The sequence below is a fragment of the Physeter macrocephalus genome, chromosome 6 (genome assembly GCF_002837175.3).
Source record: "Physeter macrocephalus isolate SW-GA chromosome 6, ASM283717v5, whole genome shotgun sequence".
NCBI classification, from domain to species: Eukaryota; Metazoa; Chordata; class Mammalia; order Artiodactyla; family Physeteridae; genus Physeter; species Physeter macrocephalus.
In genome coordinates, this window is record NC_041219.1 from 79041156 (window position 1) to 79063743 (window position 22588).

Genomic DNA, 22588 nt, shown 5'->3' on the forward strand with positions numbered 1-22588 from the left:
AACAAAAATGCACAAAAAAGAATAACATCTTGTGGTAGTAATGGTGCATGTAAATAGGCACTTTGACACCATGCTGGTGGGAGTGTAAATTCGTATAATTTGGGGGAAGATTTATAGGAGGTTATTTATCAAAATTAAAAGTGACTCACTAGTAATGAGGACTGCATTTACCTACCATTTGAACAATTTAAAAAACCAGACAAAACATACAATAGTTTCAATAACTGGACATGAGGCAATGATGGACAGTGATCCCTAAGGGATGGAGAACAAGCAAGGACAGCCCTACTGCTGCCTCAGATCACAGTCTTGAGAGAGTTCCCAGGCTGTGGTGTGATTCAGGAAAACCTAAGTGGAATTCAACAAGCAGAGCTGAGGAGAAAGAGTGAAGAATCTAAGAAGAACAAAGGGGCTAGTGTTTGTAGGGAGGAGTAACAGTAAGAAAAGAGCTGTACAAAAAGAGAACTCCTGAGATTTGCAGAGGGTCCCCATTTAGTATTCAGTAGAGTATTAATCAGTTCATCTTTGTGAGGAAGTTGCCTGAGGCCAGGGAAGTAACTGCCTAAAAAAGTTACTGCTCCTCATGCTCACACAGGCCCGTGAACAGGGCCTATTCTCACTAGCCAGACAGAAAGCCTCATAATTCATAGTACATTGGGTAGAGTTCTCAGAAGTGTCTTGCCTTAAGAAGTGGGGACTAATTAGTTCTAGAATAAATGCTGCTCTGGTCCCACCAACAAATCTTAAAAGCAAGATTTGAAAGAGTCAAACTGTTTTCAAGTAATTTAATTGTATCCTTGAGTTTGAAGAAAACTCAAGAATATCTACAGATATAAAAATGTCCAGCATCCAATAAGATAAAATTCATAATACCTGGCATTCAATAAAAAATTTCCAGGCATGCAAAAAGGAGAAATATTATCCATAATGAGGAGTAAAAACAACCAAATGAAACCCACTCAGAATGTAAATTGGTGCAGCCACTATGGAAAACAGTATGGAGGTCCCTCAAATAACTGAAAATAGAGTTGCCATATGATTCAGCAATCCCACTCCTGGGCATATATCTGGACAGAACTATAATCTGAAAAGATACATGCACCCCCATGTTCATAGCAGCACTATTCACAGTAGCCAAGACATGGAAACAACTGACAGATGAATGGATAAAGATGATGTGATAGATATAATGGAATACTACTCAGGCATAAAAAAGAATGAAACAATGCCATCTGCAGCAACATGGATGGACCTAGAGATTATCATACTATAAAGTGAGTAAGTCAGAAAGAGAAAGATAAATACCATATGATGTCACTTATATGTGGAACATAAAATATGATACAAATGAACTTACCTATGAAACAGAAACGGACTCACCGACATAGAGAACAGACTTGTGGTTGTCAAGTGGGAGGGGGAGGTAGGGGAGGAAAGGATTGGGAGTTTGGGGTTAGCAGATGCAAGCTATTATATATAGGATGGATAAACAACAAGATCCTACTGTATAGGATCTTGGGAACTATATTCAATATTCTGTAATAAACCATAATAGAAAAGAATATGAAAAAGAATACATATATGTATACCTGAATCACTTTGCTGGACAGCAGAAGTTAACACAACATTGTGTATCAACTATACTTCAATAAAATAAATTTTTAAAAAATGAAACCCACCTAGAATGGACACAGATGTTAGAATTAACAGACAAGGTCATTCAAGCAGCTATTTTAACAGTCTTCCCTATGTTCAGAAATCTTGAGGAAAGATGAAACATGTTAGGCAGGGACACAGAAGATATAAAAAAGACTCAAATTTAACTTCTAGAGAGGAAAACTATAATTTATGAAATAAAAAATACACTGAATGAGATTAATGGCATATTAAACATTGCAGAAGAAAATTTTAGTATATTTAAAGCATAGAAAATGAATTTATCCAAAAAGAAACATACAGAAAAAAGAAACCAACTAAAAAAGAAAAATAGAGTATGCATGAGCTGTGGGACAACTTCAAGCAGTCTAATATATATGTAACTGTAGTTCCCAAAGGTGGGACAGAAGAAAATTTCCCAAACAAAATTCCAAAATTTGATGAAAAGCAGAAATCAACAATTTTGAGAAGTCTAATGAACTTAAGAAGCCTACGGAAAACTGCACAAAGGTACATTGTGACCAAACTGCTCAACACCAATGATAAAGATAAAATCTTAAAAGCAGCTTGGGTAGGCAGGGAGAGACACATCATGTACAGTACAAAAATAAGGAGGACAGGACATTTCTTGTCTGAAACAATGCAGGTGACAAGACAATGGAGCAACAACTTTCAAGTATTGGAATTAAAACACCATCAACCTAGGGTTCTGTTACTAGTGAAAATATCTTTCAAAAGCAAAGATGAAATTCTTTTTCAGATATTCAAAGCTGAAATAGTTAATAGGAGATTTGCATAATAATAAATGTTTTAAAAAATTCTTCAGGCAAAGGGAAATGACATCAGATGACACCTACAAAAAGAAATGAAGAGCACTGGAACAACTTAGATAAAATGAACAAAGACTTTGGTCTTTGAATGACATAAACTACCAAAACTCAATACGAAGAAATAAATAGTCCAAATAGCCCCATATCAGTTAAAGAAATTATATTTATAGTTAATAACCTTCTCACAAAGAAGACTTAAGGTCAAAATAGCTTCATTGGTGAATTCCACCAAACATTTAAGGAAGAAATAATACCAAGTCCAATCAAAATCTTTCAGAAAATTGAAGAGAAGAGGACACTTTCCAATTTATTCTATGAGGCTAGTATTACCCTCAATCTAAAACTGGACAAAGACATTACAAGAAAAGAAAATTACAGGTCAATATCATTTGTAAATTAGCTTTGTAATTTTTTGACAAAATTTTAACAAATCTAATTCAAAAATATAAAAAGTGACAGTACATCATGACCAAGTGGGTTTCATCATAGGAATGGGGTAACATTTAAAAATCAAAGTAATATATCATATTAGCAAAATTAAAATAAAAACCAGAGAAGTATTTCAATAAATGTATAAAAAGCATTTGATAAAATTCAACAGTCATTCCTGAGGGGGAAAAAAAATCTATTAAATTAGGGACAGAAGGGAAGTTATTCAACTTGATTCAGTGATTTATGAAAAACCTACACCAACAGCTAACATCATACTCAACGGTAAAAAGCTGAAAGCTTTTCCTCAAAGATCAGAAGCAACAAGGATGCCCACTCTTACCACTTCTGTTCAACATAGTATTGTAAGTCCTAGCCAGAGCAACTAGGCAAGAAAAAGAAATAAAAGGCATCAAATCAAAAAGGAAGAAGTAAAATCGTCACTATTTGCAGATGACATGATATTACGTACAGGAAACCCTAAAGACGTCACAGAAAACTGTTAGAACTAATCAACAAATTCAGTAAAGTTGTAAGATACAAAACTAATATACAAAAATCGGTTGCATTTCTGTACACTTAATAACAAACTATCAGAAAGAGAAATTAAGAAAACAATCCCATTTACAACTGCAGCAAAAAGAATAAAATCCTAGGAATAAATTTAACCAATGAGGTGAAAGACCTGTATGCAGAAAATTATAAGACACTGATGAAAGAAACTGAAGAAGACACAAGTAAATGGAAATATATTCCATGCTCATAGACTGGAAGAATTAATATCATTAAAAATGTCTATACTACCCAAAGCAATCTCCAGATTCAATGAAATCCCCATCAAGATTCCAGTGGTATTTTTCATGGAAGTAGAACAAGCAATCCTAACATTATAAAACCACAAAAGACCCTGATAAAGGAATCTTGAGAAAAGAGAACAAAGCTGGAGGCATCATGCTTCCTTGATTTCAAACTATATTAAAAAGCTATAACAATCAAACCAGTATGATTTTAGAATAAAAACAGACATATAGATCAGTGGAACAGATTAGGGAGCCCAGAAATAAACCCACACATTATGATCAATTTACAACAAAGAAGCCAATACACAATAAAAGGTTTTAGGGAAGCTGCACAGCCACATGCAAAAGAATGTAACTGTACCACTATCTTACACCATATACAAAAATCAACTGAAAATGGATTAAAGACTTGAACGTAAGACCCGAAACCATAAAACTCCTGGAAGGAAACATAGGCTGTAAGCTCCTTGACGTTGGTCTTGGTGATGATTTTTTGGATTTGACATCCAAAGAAAGGCAACAAAAGCAAAAATAAACAAGTGGGACTATATCAAACTAAAAAGCTTCTACACAGCAGAAGAACAGATCAACAAAAGGCAACCTATACAATGGGAGAAAATATTTGCAAATCATATGCCTGATAAGGGATATATATAAAGTATATATATATATATATACTTTATATACTTTATGTATATAAAGTATACAAAGAACTCATACAACTCAACATCAAAACAAACAACCTGATTAAAAAATGGGAAGAGGACATGAATAGACATTTTTCCAAAGAAAACAGACAGATGGCCAATAAACACATGAAAAGATGTGTCACTAATCAGCATCACTAATCAACAAGGAAATGAAAATCAAAACCACAATGAGATATTACCTCACACTTGTTAGAATTGTTATTACCAAAAAGACAAGAAACCCTTGTGTACTGTTGGTGGGAATGTAAATTGGAGCAGCCACTGTGGAAAATGGTATGGAGGTTCCTCAAAAAATGAAAAATAGAACAACCATATAATGCAGCAATTCTACTTATAGGTATTTATCTGAAGGAAACAAAAACACTAACTCAAAAAGATATATGAACCCCCGTGTTCACTGCAGCATTATTTTTATTTTTTAAATAAATTTATTTATTTATTTTTGGCTGTGTTGGGTCTTCGTTGCTGTGCACAGGCTTTCTCTAGTTGCGGTGAGCGGGGGCTACTCTTTGTTGCGGTGTGCGGGCTTCTCATTGCGGTGGCTTCTCGTTGCAGAGCACGGGCTCTAGGCGCACGGGCTTCAGCAGTTGTGGTGCACGGGCTTAGTTGTTCTGCGGCATGTGGGATCTTCCTGGACCAGGGCTCGAACCTATGTGCCCTGCATTGGCAGGCGGATTCTTAACCACTGCGCCACCAGGGAAGCTTGACTGCAGAATTATTTATAATAGCTAAGACATGGAAACAACCTAAGTGTCCATCGATGGATGAATAGATAAAGACGTTGTGGTGTGTGTGTGTGTGTAAATATATATATATGGAATATTATTCAGCTATAAAATGAAAGGAATTACTGCCATTGCAACAACATGTATGGACCTTAAAGGCATTATGCTAAGTGAAATAAGTCAGACAGAGATAGACAAACACCCTATGACCTCACTCACATCTGGAATCTAAGAAACAAACAAAACAAAAAAACCCCAAAATCATGGGTACAGAGTACAGTTTGGTGGTTGCCAGAGGTGGGGAGGGGGTTTGGGGTGCAATGGGTGAAGGGGGTTAAAAGGTACAAACTTCCAGCTATAAAATAAATAAGTCCTGGGGATGTAATGTACAGCATGATGAATATAGTTAATAATACTGTATTGTATATTTGAAAGTTGCTAAGACAGTAGATCTTAAAACTTCTCATGACAAGACAAAATATTTTGTAACTATGTGTGGTGATAAATGGTAACCAGATTTATTGTGGTGATCACTGCACAATATATACATATATCATACCATTATATTGTATACCTGAAACTAATATAATGTTATATGTCAATTATATCTCAATTAAAAAAACAAAACAAAAAGCTGGAAAAAACTGTTGTTAAAAATGCTAAAGTATAAGCCTTTTCCCTTTCTTCCAAAAAAAAAAAAGAAAGCAAGAAAAGAAAAAAGGAAAAGAAAAACCACAAAAATACCCCAGATTAAATTCCTCAAACAACAACAAAAACTTACAGGTAGCATCAAACTTAATAGTGTAAGCACAACTGAATGCTTTCCCCTACAATCAGGAACAGGACATGTCCACTCTCACTTCTTTTTAACATTGTACTGGAGGTTCTAGCCAGTACTAAATTAAAAAAAAAAAAGATATATAAGTCATCCAGATTAGAAAGGAAGAAACAAAACTGTCTTTATTTGCAGTTGGCATGACCGTCTATGTAGAAATGTGATGAATCTACAAATATGCTACAAGAGCTAATAAGTGAATTAGGTAATAACACAGATACAAAATCAACATATAAAAATCAACTGCATTTCTATCTACTATCATTGAACTATCAAAAATTGAAATGAAAAAAAAACTTGACCATTTATAAAAGCATCTAGAAATATGATATCTTTAGGGAAAGATCTGACAAAAGAATGAAAGATCTCTAGAGTAAAAACTACAAAACACTGTTGAGAGAAATTAAAGAAGACCTAAGTAAGTGGTGCAGTATACCATGTTCAGAGGTCAGAAGACTTTAGATGTCAATTCTCCACATATTGATCTACAGATTCAATGCAACCTCAAAACAAAATCTCAGCAGTTTTTTAAAATATAGAAATTGACAAGCTCATTTCTAAAATTCAAATGGAATAGCAAAATACCTAGACTAGCCAAAATAACTTGAAAAAGAACAAAGTCAGGGCTTCCCTGGTGGCACAGTGGTTGAGAGTCCGCCTGCCAATGCAGGGGACACGGGTTCATAACCCGGTCTGGGAAGATCCCACACGCCACGGAGCGGCTGGGCCCGTGAGCCATGGCCGCTGAGCCTGCGCGTCCGGAGCCTGTGCTCCGCAACAGGAGAGGCCACAACAGTGAGAGGCCCGCGTACCGCAAAAAAAAAAAAAAAAAAAAAAGAACAAAGTCAGAGGACTAACATTACCTAATTTCAAGATTTAATATAAAACTATGGTAATCAAGACAGTATGGTATTTGTATAAAGATAGACAGAGATCAATGGAATAGAATACATAGTCCAGAAAAAAACTCACATGTGTATATGATCAATTCCTTTTCAACAAAAGTACAAAAATAACTCAATACCAAAAGGCTAGTCTTTTTAACAAATCCTGCCTAAACAATTGCATATACATATATTTTAACAAAAGAAATTTTGGTCCACATCTTGCAATATATACAAAAATTAACCCCAAAAGGACTACTGATCAACTATAAAATATTACACTTAAAAAACTTCTAGAAGAAAATATAGAAGAGTATTTTTGTGACCTTGGAGTACAGAAAGATTTCTTGGATACACCATGAAAAGTATGACCCATAAGGAAAAAATTGATAAATTAGACTCCATCAAAATTAAGAACTGTTAAGAGAATGAAAAAACAAAACACAACTGAGAGAAAATATTTCCAAATCATATATATGAAAAAAGATTTATATCCAGAATCTATAAAGAAATATCAGAATTCAATAAGAAAACAAAAGACCCAAATAAAAAAATGGGCAAAAGATCTGGAAACACATTTCAGCAAAGAAGGTATACAGATGATAAATAAGCAAATGAAAAGATGTTCAACATCATTAATCATTAGGAAAATGCAAATTAAAGCTACAATGAAATACTACTACAAACCTATAGGTTCTAATAAATACTGACCATCTCAAGTGTTAGGATATAGAGGAACTGGAACTCTCATACATTGCTGGTGGGAATGTAAATTGGTACAGCTACTTTGTAAAACAGTTTGGCAACTCCTTAAAAAGTCATACAACTACGATATCATCCAGGCATTCCACTCCAAGGAATTTACCCCAGAGAAATTAAAACATTTGTTTGTATACATATGTTCATAGCAGCTTTATTTGTAATAGCCAAAACTCAAATGTCCATCAACAGGTAAATGGATAAACACATTATGGTGTATCCATACAACAAAATACTACTCAGCCTACACACACACACACATCTTTTGATACATACAACATGGATGGATCTTAAAAGATTTAAGCTGAGTAAAAGAATCCAGACCAAAAATGCATATTTACTATATGATTCCATTTATATACAAATCTAGAAAATTCAACCTATCTATAGTAACAGAAAGCAGATCACTGGTTGCCTGGGGACTGGAAGTGGGTTGTGTAGAGGTGGGATGTATTGATTACCAAGGGGCACAAGGAAACTTTGGAGGTAATGGATATGCTCATTATATTGATTGTGATAATGGTTTCACAGTATCAAAACATACGTCAAAACTTTGTCATTTTGAACCTTAATAAGTCTGTTAAAAAACTGATGCAGGGGACACGGGTTCGTGCCCCGGTCCGGGAAGATCCCACATGCCATGGAGCGGCTAAGCCCGTGAGCCATGGCCGCTGAGCCTGCGTGTCCGGAGCCTGTGCTCCACAATGGGAGAGGCCACAACAGTGAGAGGCCCGCGTACCACAAAACAAACAAACAAAAAAAACAAAAAAAAACTGAACAAACAAAATTGGTGCACTTATACAAGAGAAATCTATGTAGCAGTTTTTTGTGTGTGTGCGTGTGTTTTTTTTTTTTTTTTTTTTGCAGTATGCGGGCCTCTCACTGTTGTGGCCTCTCCCGTTGTGGAGCACAGGCTCTGGACGCGCAGGCTCAGCGGCCATGGCTCACGGACCCAGCCGCTCCACGGCATGTGGGATCTTCCCGGACCGGGGAACGAACCCGCGTCCCCTGCATCGGCAGGCGGACTCCCAACCACTGTGCCACCAGGGAAGCCCTATGTAGCAGTTTTAAAGAATGAAGTAGGGCTAAGAAATACGGAAGATTTCCAAGATATAGTGTTAGATAAAAACATAAAGTACTGAGTACTGTAAATAACCTGTTACCATTTGTGATTTTATTTAAAAAAAAAAAGGATATTCAACCAATCCATCCAATAATTGTTTCTACATGCATAAACTATCTCTGGAAAGATACCCCAAAATTGATGAGAGAGACAAAGAGAGAAGGAGGGAGGGAGGAGGAGTGGGAATGGGAGGTTGAGAGAGAAAGAGGGAAATGGGGGGTAGACTGGGGTTTGGAGTAGGAGAGAAACTTACTTTTCACTGCATACCTTTTTTGAACTATGATTTTTTTCCCCTACAAATGTACCACTTTTTAAAACGAACATTGATTCCATTTTGGAGGATCTGTCCTATAGCAACACTGGTGGAAATGCCAAAAGATACATGTACAAAGCTATCCATTGAACCATTGTTGTAATATGTTAAAGAAATTGTTTAAGGAGAACAAAAATTGGAACACATTGCTTACATTTAATATATTTTTTTAAACGTAGAAAATAATAGCCTAAAATGTACACTCATTTTCTCTCTCTCGCCCCCTTTCTCTCTCAGAAAAATCTGAAACTACACAGACTGATACAAACAATTATCTCTGGGGATGGTTCTAAAGGGTCAGACAAAGAAGGGAGAGGTATGTGTAGTGATTTACATTCTAAGTTTCTGGATTGCAGGAAAAGTTTTTTTGGCAATCAGTGTATATTTCCTTTTAAATTAAAAGGTCTCAATAAAGATTATTTTTATTTATTTATTTATTTATTTAAAAAATTGAGCTATGATTGACATAACTCAATGAAGATTTTCAAAAATTAAAATAAATTAAAATTGGTTTCAGTTTGCAGTATCACCGTAATAGATGTGAAAGTGTGCTAGTTTTACATCAGATTTAATATAATATGCTCACCCTTTTCCGCGCTTCAGATTTCTGGAAGCACTCATGCTGTATGAAAGTAGCTGCAGCAGAAATCCTGGACGGCGGCGTGTGGTCTGCCTCAAGCATACTCACTGCTCGCTCCAGAGTCATCTCCGCGTCTGCATTCCTAGACAAACAGTCACAGATTCAGCAAAATTCCAAACCTGCCCTCTTCTGACTGTCAACTTGATCCTCCAGAGATGGCTTGGCTAATATCGGGAAACACCTAGAATGTCTGAGCCTTGCCCCTCTTCAGCCAGAGGAATAATCAGCCTCTGAGGTCAGAAGGTATAGGAAGCTAGCAGCAGAAACACTCCAGCTCTGGTCAGACTAGCCTCTAAAGATACCACTGAACTGAGAAGAAACTTAACTCTGTTTAAGTTAAATATGTATCTTACATGAAATTTAAAAGAAATTTGGTCACAGAAATTAAAAATTATTCCTACCCTGGTAAAGTCACACCTGTAAGTTAAACACCTTCCCTTAAAAATCATTAGATTTTTCTCACAGCTGCTCAAAATCTGTTATTTCACCTGAAAATCAGTTCTAAAAGAAGCATTCTAAAAGTGCTCTTTTTTGATGACTATAGTAGTATGTAAACAGTACAAGCCAGGAAAACTCAGTTTGTTTGGTTAAAATAAGTCATGCTAGTGTGACAGAATCCATCAGGAAAGGTAATGATTACATGCAACAATAAAAAGCCCTTTTTAAAGACAATTTTACAAACATTCTGTTACCATTTGCTTTGCCATTGTAATGACATTCAGTTTACGTCTATCTAGTAGCATGCTTTGTCCTCTACTAATTGCAGATGCGTACAGTGTTATGAAATCTGACTCAGTTTTGATACTGACAGGATAATTTATAGAGAACAAATAAAATTGCTATGTGTAAAACAATAGCTCCCAAATGCCTCACAGAAGTGGCATTTTTTTCCTCCCCTTTTACTTCTGCCTAGAGGGTGACTAGGTTAGGCAGCCTATTACCAAGGTGGATTTGCACTTCCTTTTTTTTCTTTTGCACATTTGCACTTCTTTAAGTATCGCCTCAGAGAAACCATACTCAGGATGGCAACACGTTAGGACTGTGGCTAAAGACATGCTTTACAGGTAACCTAGGACTCTTTTTGGCTTCAAAGAAGGTTACACCCGATTCATTTCAGGTAATGGAGACTCCTAAGACATTATGGGAGGGAATTTTCCAGTACCTGCTAGCAAGAACAGTGAGGAAATTCTCTCTTATAGCTGGCTAACCCACCAATACATGCACCTGTGTACAGAGGTGAGCATGTGTATGTTGTGAATGGCTGTGTGTGAGTGGGTGTGGCACAGGTGAGGGGATAAGAGTAATGGGCCTCATGACTAAAAATTAATTTCCACTGCTTCTGAAACACATGTTCAAACACAGAAGTGTTACCTCATGAGTATAAGGGTATTAAAAATGAAGCACTTTTGGCATCTATACTGAGAATTATATAATGATCTGATATTTTTAACTGTTGAGACTTAGCAATCAAGTTAATTGGTAAAGACGTAGGCTATTTTCACTAAAACTAGAATTTGAATCACTTTTATTTAATATAAACACCCTTTTAAAAAGAGATGGAACCTCCATCCTGTTTTCCAATAGTTAGCTAGTGGGAAGCGGTGGCATAGCACAGGGATATCAGCTCGGTGCTTTGCCATGAACTAGAGGGGTGGGATAAGGAGGATGGGAGGGAGGCTCAAGAGGGAGGGGATATGGGGACAAGTATATGCATATTCACTGATTCACTTTGGTGTACAACAGGAACTAACACAGTACTGTGAAACAATTATACTCCAACAAAGATCTATTTTAGAAAAAAAGAGATGGAAATATTTCATATGCATGGACTCCAATTCCTTCACAGGGAAATCAAAAGTGAAATTAGTTTTAAGTCTTTTACCATCCACCACTACAGGTGTTTAAACTAATGAAAGATCATTCAAAAGCTAAGAATAACCTCCTGTTTAACACTTCTTTTTTTTTTAAGATTCAGCCATTAATGTACTTCGTAAGTCATAAATGACTCAGGAAAGTTTGAATTCCCAAGTCTCTAACACCAACAAATAATTCCTTCGATTCACAAAGAAGTTCTGCATTCACTACCAGCCAACCTAATGCTACTTTACTTTATCATTAAAAACAATTCCCAGGGCTTCCCCGGTGGCGCAGTGGTTGAGAGTCCGCCTGCCGATGCAGGGGATGCGGGTTCGTGCCCCGGTCCGGGAAGATCCCACATGCCACGAAGCGGCTAGGCCCGTGGGCCATGGTCGCTGAGCCTGCGTGTCCGGAGCCTGTGCTCCGCAACGGGAGAGGCCATAACAGTGGGAGGCCCGCGTACCGCAAAAAACAAACAAACAAACAAACAAAAAACAATTCCCAAACATAACGAAGACTTCCTCAACAAGAAGGTCTGCCACAGCTGTCAGGGCAACAATTTCCTGTTTTGTTATTGTCTGTAAAGTCCAACTCTATAGCATGGCATATGTTCTGACCTCAGTCTGACTCCATCTCCTGCCATCCTCCACCCCATCTCCTCTCCCTCCCCTGATGGACTAACCCATCCTCCAATCACACCAGACTTTTAATCCTTCTCTAAACACTGCATGCCTCTTCACAAGCCACTCTCTCTTATTTTTCTAGAAAGCCCACCCTTCTACCTAATTCTTAATTCTTCAAGACTCAGTTCAAATATCATCACTTCTGTGAAATCTTTCCTGTATCCCTACCCCCAGCTAGAGCTATTCTTTTCCTCCTGTTTTCCCATAGCACTCCTCCCCTCTGTTTCCCAACAAAATTGAAGTCTGCTGGTGCAACACATAGCAGTCAATCTAATGACACAGAGTTGTGGTGAAGGGCAAGTACAGCGTTTACTTCAGGGCACCCAATCAAGGAGAATGGGCAGCTCATGCTCAAAAGACCAGATGGCTGTCAGGGATGGTTTTTTTTTTTTTTTTTTGCAGTACGCGGGCCTCTCACTGTCGCGGCCCCTCCCGTTGCGGAGCACAGGCTCTGGGCGCACAGGCTCAGCAGCCATGGCTCACGGGCCCAGCCGCTCCGCGGCACGTGGGATCTTCCCGGACCGGGGCAGGAACCCGCGTCCCCTGCATCGGCAGGCGGACTCCCAACCACTGCGCCACCAGGGAAGCCCCAGGGATGGGTTTTTAAAGGCAAAATTAGGAGTAAGGGTTGCAGGGTGCCTGATCAGCTTGTGGACATTCTTCTGATGGTGGTGAGGTAACAGGATGATGTTCCAGGAATCTCAACAATCAACCTTCTGGTTCCAACCAGTATGGGGTCTAGGTGTTGGTGGTCAGCACATAGTCACTATCCACAATGAGTGGCGGTCCTAGTTTCTGCAGAACAACTCAGAGATATGTGTTAGATTGTTATCTGTATCCCTTCAGGAGGAACTAGGAGTCCTGTGACTCCATTGTTCTAATCATCAACTACTTGAGCCTGCTCTTTGGAACTCAGAGAGGGCCTAGGAGACAAAAGCCTTTCTTCAAACAAGAAACGTGGATATGGAGGGAATTTTGCACCCAGGCAAGGCCCTGCAGGGTCCTTCTTGGTTTCACCTCAATCTCTCTTCCTCCCTACTTCCTTCCTTGCTTCCCTTTCGTCCTTCTTTCTTCCCTTTCTGCTCCCTCACAAAACATTTCTTGAAGCCTGCAGAAATGTGGCTTGGGAGATGGGGTTGGGGAGGGAAGCATCAGGATGAGCAGTTGTTCCTCGGTCCCATTATCCACTGAGCATATTCTCCAGAAGTGAGTCTTTTCAACAACTTTAGTTAATATGTTAATATGATATCAATATATATTTTACAAAAATGTAAAGAGGAAGCAGTGTAAAATATCACTGGTCAGAATATGAGATATTATATGAAAAAATTAAAAATGGTCCTTTTTTTTAGGTGTGCAATCCCTCAGCAACTGCATTCCTGCCAATAATAATACAGCCCTGCCCTAGGTTGGTTCCCAGATATTAGAATAGCTCTGAAGGCCAAGCAAACACCAGATGATGAATGAAGAGCTCCCTCGTGTTGTTAGATGCTTAGGAAATGCAAATCGCCCTACCTCACAAAGATTTTAGGTGCGATGAAAGCACTGCTCTGGAAAGATGACTTTGGAGTGGATATGTGTCTCTAGACACAGTTTTGAGGGCACTACAAGAGTCTTAGCTGAAGCACTAAAGTTGTGAACTGGGCTATTAAAAATGGAAATGGAAAGAAAGATATAATTAAAAGAGACCTGAGGAATCAAAGAACTAAAGAGGTTGGTAATTAAGAGGATGTGAAGGGAAGTTATTATGACATCTTTTCTGCTCTGTGCTGCTCTATGTCACAAAGTTGACTGGTGATCCTACCAGAGATAAAGTCTCTCACCTTTCTCTCCCTCTACTAATACATCACTCTTTTGTTCTCTGAATTCCTATAGACACTAGTACAATCTAGCACTTGATGTGTCTTATTTTCTTTTTTACGGATCCTCTATGGTGCTTACTGCAGTGTTGGGTACACTGGAGCAACCTAATATTCATTTGCTGAACCACCAGTCCTCCATAGGTACAGAAATCATATTTTCAGTAAAACTGATCTACAGTGTTTTACTTGGTGATTTCTTAAACCTTTTTCATTGGTCTGATTTAGAACAGTTGTTCACTATCTCTCTTTACTCCAATGTTTTGACTTTCCGCTGCATTAAAAACTGACCATTCTTCTTTTAGAAACAAAGATCCATTGTTTAATACCTTATGTCATTATGTAGGTTTATAGTTTTATCCAACTGCTTTATAGGAATGTCCCACAAATGTGAAAGAACACTTCTTTACATGTGGGACTTTCACTAGACATAAAAAAGCAGTTTCCAAATATAGGGACTGGATAGAGTTTGAAATGTGAGACACTGCAAGGCAAAGGAGAGTAGAGTGTGTGTTCTCAAAGGCAGAGCTCTCAGGGGGCAGCCCGGGGAACTGAAATGAGCCATGGGGCACACCAAAGGAGGAAAAGAATCAGATATGGATGCCACCTCGATCATTATAGGAAATATCCCCGACGCCCTTTCCTTTCCATACATAGCAAAAATTTCAAGAAGTGTTCATTTCTACGATTTCTGGTCTCTAGGATGGCAACTTTGGGAATCATCAAGAATAGATTTCTTTCCCTTTATTTTAAATTTCTTGACCCCAAGTATTCCTTCTAGTCTTTGAAATATGATCAATTATTGTAATAAAATCCACCCTATTAAAACAATAACTCGAATTTAGAAGGGGAACAGATAAGAAAACTAATAACCACAATATACTATTCTGGTAGGGAAACCCACACAGTACAGCTATCTGGGGCTCCTAAACTAGATTGTGAGGGGAGTGGTCAGGGAAAGGATGGTAACTGAGATAAATCCAGAATCATGAGTAGCCAGCCAAAGCTACTGGGAGGAGATAGATAGATAGAGAGATAGATAGATAGACAGACAGACAGACAAAGAAAAGAAGGAAGGAAGGAAGGAGGAAAGAAAGGAAGGAAAGAAGGAGGGAAGGCAGAAAGAGAAAAAGAAAGAAAATATGTGAATAAATATTTTCCATTAAGGGAAGTAAAAGAGGTTCGAGGTGGTTTGACTGTTTGGGGATGTGTTTGGGGAAGGTGATGATGACAGGTGGAGGATAGTAGAAAGAGATGAGACTAGAGTGATAAGCACAGCTGAAAACATGGGCCTTGTGTGCCATGGTAAAAAGCACAAAAATTTGGTGGAATTATGGGAAGGTTATAAATTGGAGAGAGGAATCATCAGATTTGGGAAGGGCATTCTAATGGTCCTAGAGAATGGTTGAGTGAGCAAGACCAGAGGCAGAGAGACCTATGCAATAGAGACAGAAAGAAGGGTAAAAATTTAAGACCCATTAAGGAGAAAAAAATGGCTTGGTGATATGTGACTATGGAGGGAAAAGATAAGAATGACTCCCAGGTTTGTAAAGATAGGACTTTAGTATGAGAAGATAGTTAGGAGTAGAGGGTAGGGAAGAGCTGTTAGATTTAGTTTTGAACATACTGAGTCCATGACTTTGTTAGAAATACATACAGATCTAGAGTTCAGGATGGAGGACAGAGCTGAAAATAAAACACTGGGAATCACAGGATACAAGTGCAGTACACAGGGCCTCTTTAGAAGAGCACCAAGACCAGAAGAGAAGGGTTGATGAAGAAGACTTCCTTGGGCATGCAGAAGAGTCTTCTCAGAGAAGACTAAGACATGGCTAGAGAAAACCAGGAGAAGCTGGTGCCCCGACAACCCAGGGAAGGGAGAATTTCACAGATAGTGGTGTCAAATGCTGCCCACAGACTGAGTAATGTAAGGACTGCTTCAGATGTAGCATTAAGGCAGTCATTGGGAGATCTGTGGGGAGCCTATTTCAGTGAAATGGTGGGGACTAAAGCCATACTGCAGCGGGTTGATGACAGACTGGGAAGTGACAAGGTGGTGGAAGCAGTGTAGGGACACAGAGATGCAGGAAGAGAAGAATGCCAGTTGCTGGAGAACGTGGCACAATAGTTTTGTTATTGTTAGAATCATTTTGTTAAAACTGTGCTTGACACAAATCCTAGAATACAGTAGGCATTTAATACATCTTGAATTATTCATTTAAAAGACTTGATCAGCTTTTTCCTCCATAAATAATTACCTCATGTATTTTTCTTCTTTATAAGTGTGTCCATATTGACAAAGATCTGCTTTCTACAAGAAATGTTAGAAGTCTCATGCTCAATTTTGCTTTATAAAAAATATTTCTTGCTTCAAGATTAGATTAGCCCTAATATCTTTTCTCACCAGTGCCTACCTAATCAATGAGTATACTGCACAATTTCACTTAAAGGGATGATTAAAGGTAACAACTTCCATTACAAATTTTAAAAAGTCATGTTTTTAATGTTTTACCATAATGATACTACATCATTATTTGGGGAGTTACTGATGTAATCATCCATCCATTTCTTAACCTTTCTCTTAGTGAGTTCCTCAGTTTAAGAAATTTGTGCTCCAGCATTAAATTTGAATAAAGGTTAAAGTTCCAAAAACTAGATTAGTCAAGGTATAAAGTAAATAAGAGAGGCAAAGGAATGACTTTGAAACTTCAATTATTTTAATTATTCAGTATTGCAAAACAAAACCCCTCCAATCACTGATACCAGAATCAAAAAGTAAAATTATCAGGTATCAAAGGAAGGAAAGAGACATCTAGGAATTAGCTGCCTTTGCTTAGCTCCATCTTTCTGTGGTAGTGTTATCAAAACAGCATTTGAGGTTCACTCTTAGCACCAGGAATACACACTTTTGCCTTTTTCCTTGCTTTATTTCAAGGAAAGATTGAGAATAATTGATGCATGCAATTATCCATTTCTTGGTCTACTCTCGAATTAGCTCTCATTCAAAGCAGATTTTCATATAGCCAAGGGGCAGCTATCCCTTTAGCCAGCATCTAATTTGGAACAGATGGATTAAAAGTCACATATCCCCTGCAGAGCTGCCATACAAGCAGGTAGCTTGGCCCCTGTCCCTGAGGGAAACAGGCTAATCTGTCAATTAGGCAGCTGCCTGAGAAGTCATTGTTTTAATCACTTATCTCTGGAAGCCTTTCTCTGCAGCCCCAGGAACGCCAGCTCACACGGTAAGAGCTGTGGGAACAGAATGTGCTGGCACCGACTGTGCTGCAGATTGAGAAGGGGACTCACCCAGCCTGGGCGTCGGTGAAAGTGCTTCTCTCCGCGAGCACGTTCCCACTTCCTCCTGCTGCCACTTGGCCCACGGTCATGTGGGTCCTCCTCCCGCCGAACTCGGCCTCCCTCAGCGTGCGGGTGCTGTGGAAGGAGCTCTGATGCCAGGACGTCCGCGCCGCCCGGCCCTGCGTGCCCGGCTGCACGGACGCCGGCCTGGCCTGCCCCGCGGCGGGCCCCGCAGTCACGTAGTTCTCCTTCTCCAGGAGGTTGCCCAGGCTGTGGCTGGTCCCAGGCCTGGCGTACGTGAGCACCACCGGGTGGACCTGGGCGCCATCAAAGACGGCGTCGTTCACAGACCGGTACTGGTAGCGCCTGTACGAGTCGTAGTGGCGCTGTCTGCCCACCGCCCCGGAGTGGCTGAAACCCACAATTTCTGAGCGGGCGTAGCGAGGCGGCACGAGAAGCGTGGACCTCCTGCTCTCTTGCTGCCGCGAGGTGTGCCCGGCCTGGCTTCTCTGGTTGTACTGGTGCTCGCTGTGTGCGTACTGAGCCCGCTCAGGGCTGCTGTCCGGGGAAATCTCAAGTCTCCTCAGAGGCTGCCTCAAGAGCCTTTCTTCCACTGACTTCTGAGAGCTGTACTGCGAAGTTCCTCTCCCCCAGCGACCTTCATAAGTGGCAGCTGTGCCTGTCTGCATAAAAGAGAAATAAAGTTTAAATGAGGCATGAATCAGTTTTCATCTTTGTTGAAGATTAACAATTCTAGAACTATTACACAAGGTGTTGGTTTCTCTGAATTACACGGAGAAGTCAGCTCCTTTCTGGGTAAAATCTGTTTTTAAACAAGACTTGGTTGTCTAGTTATTTGCACCAGGATTTAAGAGTTTAAAGTTTCCAGTTTTCCATGGTGTCCACTTCTCATAATTCATTTAGGAAATCGTAATACTTGAGAACGGTAAACATTAAAAAATAACCTACAGAAGTTTAAAAATGTTTTCTTGGTAACCTGGTAACTAGGGTTATATTCTTTGGTATCCTACCTTTAGCATGTCATAGGTTTTAGTAACAGGGGAACGCCCCCCAGCAAAATCATTTTCAACCAAGTGTAGATTGTAGACATATTCAGGAACACTGCTAGTTCGGTGAAGATTTCCTGTAATCAAGCATATATTAAAATAATATAAGTGGGCCAATCAGTAAAGATTATATAACAATAATATATTTTAAATTTAAGTAGTTAAGGTCGGGACTTCCCTGGTGGTACAGTGGTTGAGAATCCACCTGCCAATGCAGGGGACACAGGTTCGAGCCCTGGTTTGTTCGGGAAGATCCCACATGCTGCGGAGCAACTAAGTCTGTGTGCCACAACTACTGAGCCTGCGCTCTAGAGCCTGCGAGCCACAACCACTGAGCTCACGTGCCACGACTACTGAAGCCCTTGCTCCTAGAGCCCATGCTCCACAACAAAAGAAGCCACTGCAATGAGAAGCCCACGCACTGCAATGAAGAGTAGACCCCACTTGCCGCAACTAGAGAAAGCCCATGCACAGCAACGAAGACCCAATGCAGCCAAAAATAAATAAATAAATATATTAAAAAAAATTAAGGTCAATGACAAGTACTAGATTTACGTTAGTGTTTTTTAAGTGCTAGGTTAACAGGACCCTTGGATATGGCAAATGATTGCAGGTTATGACAACATTCTCCACAATCTTTTCAAACTAAAAGTTGAATTAAAATGAAAAATATTTATTTAAAAAAATTTTTTTGAGAAAAGGGAAGAAAGGAGAGAGGAGATTTTCTCAAAAATCTAAAAATGTTAATTACAGTTAACAGTTCGGTAAGTCAGAGGAATACCCAAGGCAGAAACTCTGAAGCTTCCTGAGAGGATGTAGGTGAAGGCAATAAATATAATGGGTTGGTGTGGTCCAAGAAAACATGGATCAGCTTGAAAAATGCCAACCCTGGGCCTGAGGCATTTGGCAACATGAGAGTTAGGCAGGAGAGAGAATCAACTTGTACACCACAAACGAATTGCCGGCTAGTTCTTAGTTTGGGGTATAACAAGTCAGCCCTTTCCTGCAGACACTGCACAGGAGGCAGCCCTTCCTGCTCAGCTCTGTGGGGCCTGCAGGGACTCTCAACTCAGGCAAGTCTTAAAATGCTCCTCTTTGAGCTTAAAAAGCTCCCACCTTTTTGTTTCTTCTTTTGCGATCTCCCACTGCCCTACAAAAAAAAAAAAAAAGCCTAATCAAATAATAAAAGATCTCTAAAACCTAGGTAATTTCTAGTTCCCTAACTTTAACCAAAATTACTCTGTCACGTAGCATTCTTTTAGAAATCGGAGGAAAAAATAAAATACTCAATTAACTCTTGCAGGATTGAGAGACTTGTGAAAGATGTTGGGAATAAAACAACACAGGGAGACCCTTTCCAGTACAATTGGAACATAGCAACATACTTTTCCAATAAATTGTTATAGAGTCTAACTGACAATACTTTCACAAGTTATTTTGAGGTAGAGGGGGAATGGAGAGTGTTGTTGCCAGAGAGCTAAAAAGTATGAATCCATCCCAAATTATGTTTGTATATGTGTCTCATTTCCTGGAGCCAAATAATCTGGCTGGTAAACAAGTTTCAGGCCTCCTGGGGGAGGCAGCTGCAGGCTTGTAACTGTCACCCTAAAGACCACGAGAGTTGAGCTAAGCCAGTCTTCTCCTGTTTCCAGGGGCCTGATTTCTTCTCAAGGGTTAGCAAAAGGTCAGGCAGCCCCTTAATTTTTAACTTCAATGACAGAGGATGCCTGGAACCTGGACATTGGAATAAGGGAAAGGAATCTTCCGTCTGACCCCAGAGCAAAAGCTGTGAGAGGCTTAAGTACTAGCTCTCAATGCCTGCCTGAGGCTCCTGCTGAGGCTGCCCAGGCGGTCTGTAGTCCCCAACTCGGGCCCCACTGTTTCTTCTCTCACCCCCACCCCCACCCCAGGCTATCAGGGAGGCAGGGCTGCAAGGGTCCTGCTGCGGTGGGAAGGGAGGCTAAATGTTTAGTTTACATTCTTTAACTCATGTTGTTGCTGGGGATGGTAAGGCTTTTTAAAGCAACTCCTTACATTTCAATACTACTTTTCTTTAAGGAGCTCAAATTATTTTATTTATCAATACTCTGTGATGCAGAGTTAGCGATTGGCATGTCCCTTAAAAAAGAGGGAAACAAATTGCTTCAAATTGTGAAGAGATTTAATCGGGTTTGAACTCTGGGCTCATCTTTTCCACTGATCTCTACTATTTGACTGCACTGTGGCTCTTCTGAAATTGCCATTTATCAGAACCCTGGGGAGATTATTATTATCATAGTTTTTTTTTAATGAGAACCAAAAACAGTCATTCTCTTTCCTCTAGAACCTTTACCTGGGCAACTCCAAATACTCTGTAAAAGTTCTTTATTTGCTGACATAAATCCTTATAAGGAAGCTTCTCCTTCGGTTTTCAGATGAAAGAATTGAGACCGATTTACTGGTTCCCAAAATAACTACAAGGTAGTTGGTAACAGGGAATAAAATAAGATTAGATCTTTAAACCACAGACTCTCTTCCTGTTCCAGAAAAGTTGTGACTCCAGACAGTCAACCTGCAGGATGGCTCAATAGATGGTTTCTCTGGTTAAAACGCCAATCTTAAACAACAAATAATGCAGATTAATTTGCCTAGGCAGTCGTGAGTTTGAGATCAGTATAGTGGATTAATGAATTAGCAGCTGTGTTCTAAGATTTTTAAAGAAATTTTGAACTGGGTAGAATTTAAAAATAAATATTAATCAGAATGGAAACTAATCTCTTTAAGGCAAGTCATTATTTTCTGTTCAATTGGAGAATAAAACACATAATAATATGACAGTTAAACATATAAAATAACTCAGCCATGCCCTTCTCCAAAAACAGAAATAAGAAAGCAACAAAAACATTATACATAGAGGCACATACTGATTTAAATAAATCCAACATAAAAATCCATATTTTCTAACATGGAAAATTAGAGCATGACTATATTTCAAAGGGCTTGCTTACATCACAGAAGTATGTAGGTATCTTCCCTAAACTGAAGAAATCTGTGGACTTGGTCTGGAGCCTCCAACTCTACTCCTTTCCATGTGTTTGGACAAATCACCTAGATTTATTTCCCATAATTCCATCTACTAACAGAGCTGCTGAGAGAGGTTTACCTGAGAAAGCATACATTCAAATACTTTTAAAATTGTAAAGCAATATGCAAAAATGATACGGTTTTAAAAATAGAATTTGGGTGACGAAATCTGTTTTTCACATATTCTCATGAATTAATCTGTTGTAGAAAGAGGGATAAACTAGTTTGTATGCTTTAATTTACACTGTGTTGTATCTAAGAGTTTTTATTCGGGTACTGAATTTGGCTTTTTCTGGTTATTTTTGATTGACCCAGCCACTGAGGATGATCATGATGGCATTTTGTGGTTTTAACTGGTCATTCATTTCACTTACACACTGCATAATGTGCTTTTGCTGTCTCCTAAAGAAGGCAATGATTTTTAGGGACTATTTCAAATTATTAATAATACTGACTCAGGCAACATTATCCAAACCTTTTCTTCTAAGAACACTGTGGACATCTATGGAGCCCACTTTAAGGGAAATGAAGGTCGCAGTTACAGAACTCCATCCTCCTCAAATAACAAGCAATTCAGGTCAAAGCAATTGTGGGGGCAGGGTGGGAGGGCGAGAACAAGGGGTGTTGGTTTTGATGGAAGGATTCCAAATTGCTCAGAAGACTGCAGAGGTGCAGACCTCACAGGAAATGTAATTTTCTCTCTTTCCAATTCTGAATGTTCATCTGAATGATGTGATCCCTAAGCACCTGTTCATGGGAAAATATCTTGATTTCTGGTCATCTGTGCAAGTGTTGTCCAAAATAATGAAATACTGTTAGGGTTAAAAATAGAAAATTAATTTCTATAATCAGTTCTTTGTAGCTTTTGTGACCAGCTTTATTACCCAATTGGTTAAATTTAATATAGTTATGAAATCAAATTGACAAGCCTCTATTGTGACTCCATTACCGGTATCTGGGCACGTTTAAAAATACAGCTTCCCTTATGGTAAGTAGATGATAGAGAGTTGCTAAACAAACAAACAAGACCTTTAAATAACCTGCTTATATTAGAGAGA

General features: G+C 39.0%; 1 protein-coding gene across 2 annotated transcripts in view; it reads right to left on the reverse strand.

Moving 5' to 3' along the window:
* Positions 1-22588, reverse strand: part of PKP2 (plakophilin 2) — an 86429-nt gene that overhangs the window by 55393 nt on the left and 8448 nt on the right. For both annotated transcript variants that reach the window (XM_055085561.1, XM_007117541.4), the window contains exons 2-4: positions 18432-18544; positions 17410-18083; positions 9651-9786 (exon numbers count right to left, since the gene is read on the reverse strand). In XM_055085561.1, the coding sequence (XP_054941536.1) occupies positions 9651-9786; positions 17410-18083; positions 18432-18544 (923 nt within the window). The remainder of the gene's footprint in view (positions 1-9650; positions 9787-17409; positions 18084-18431; positions 18545-22588) is intronic.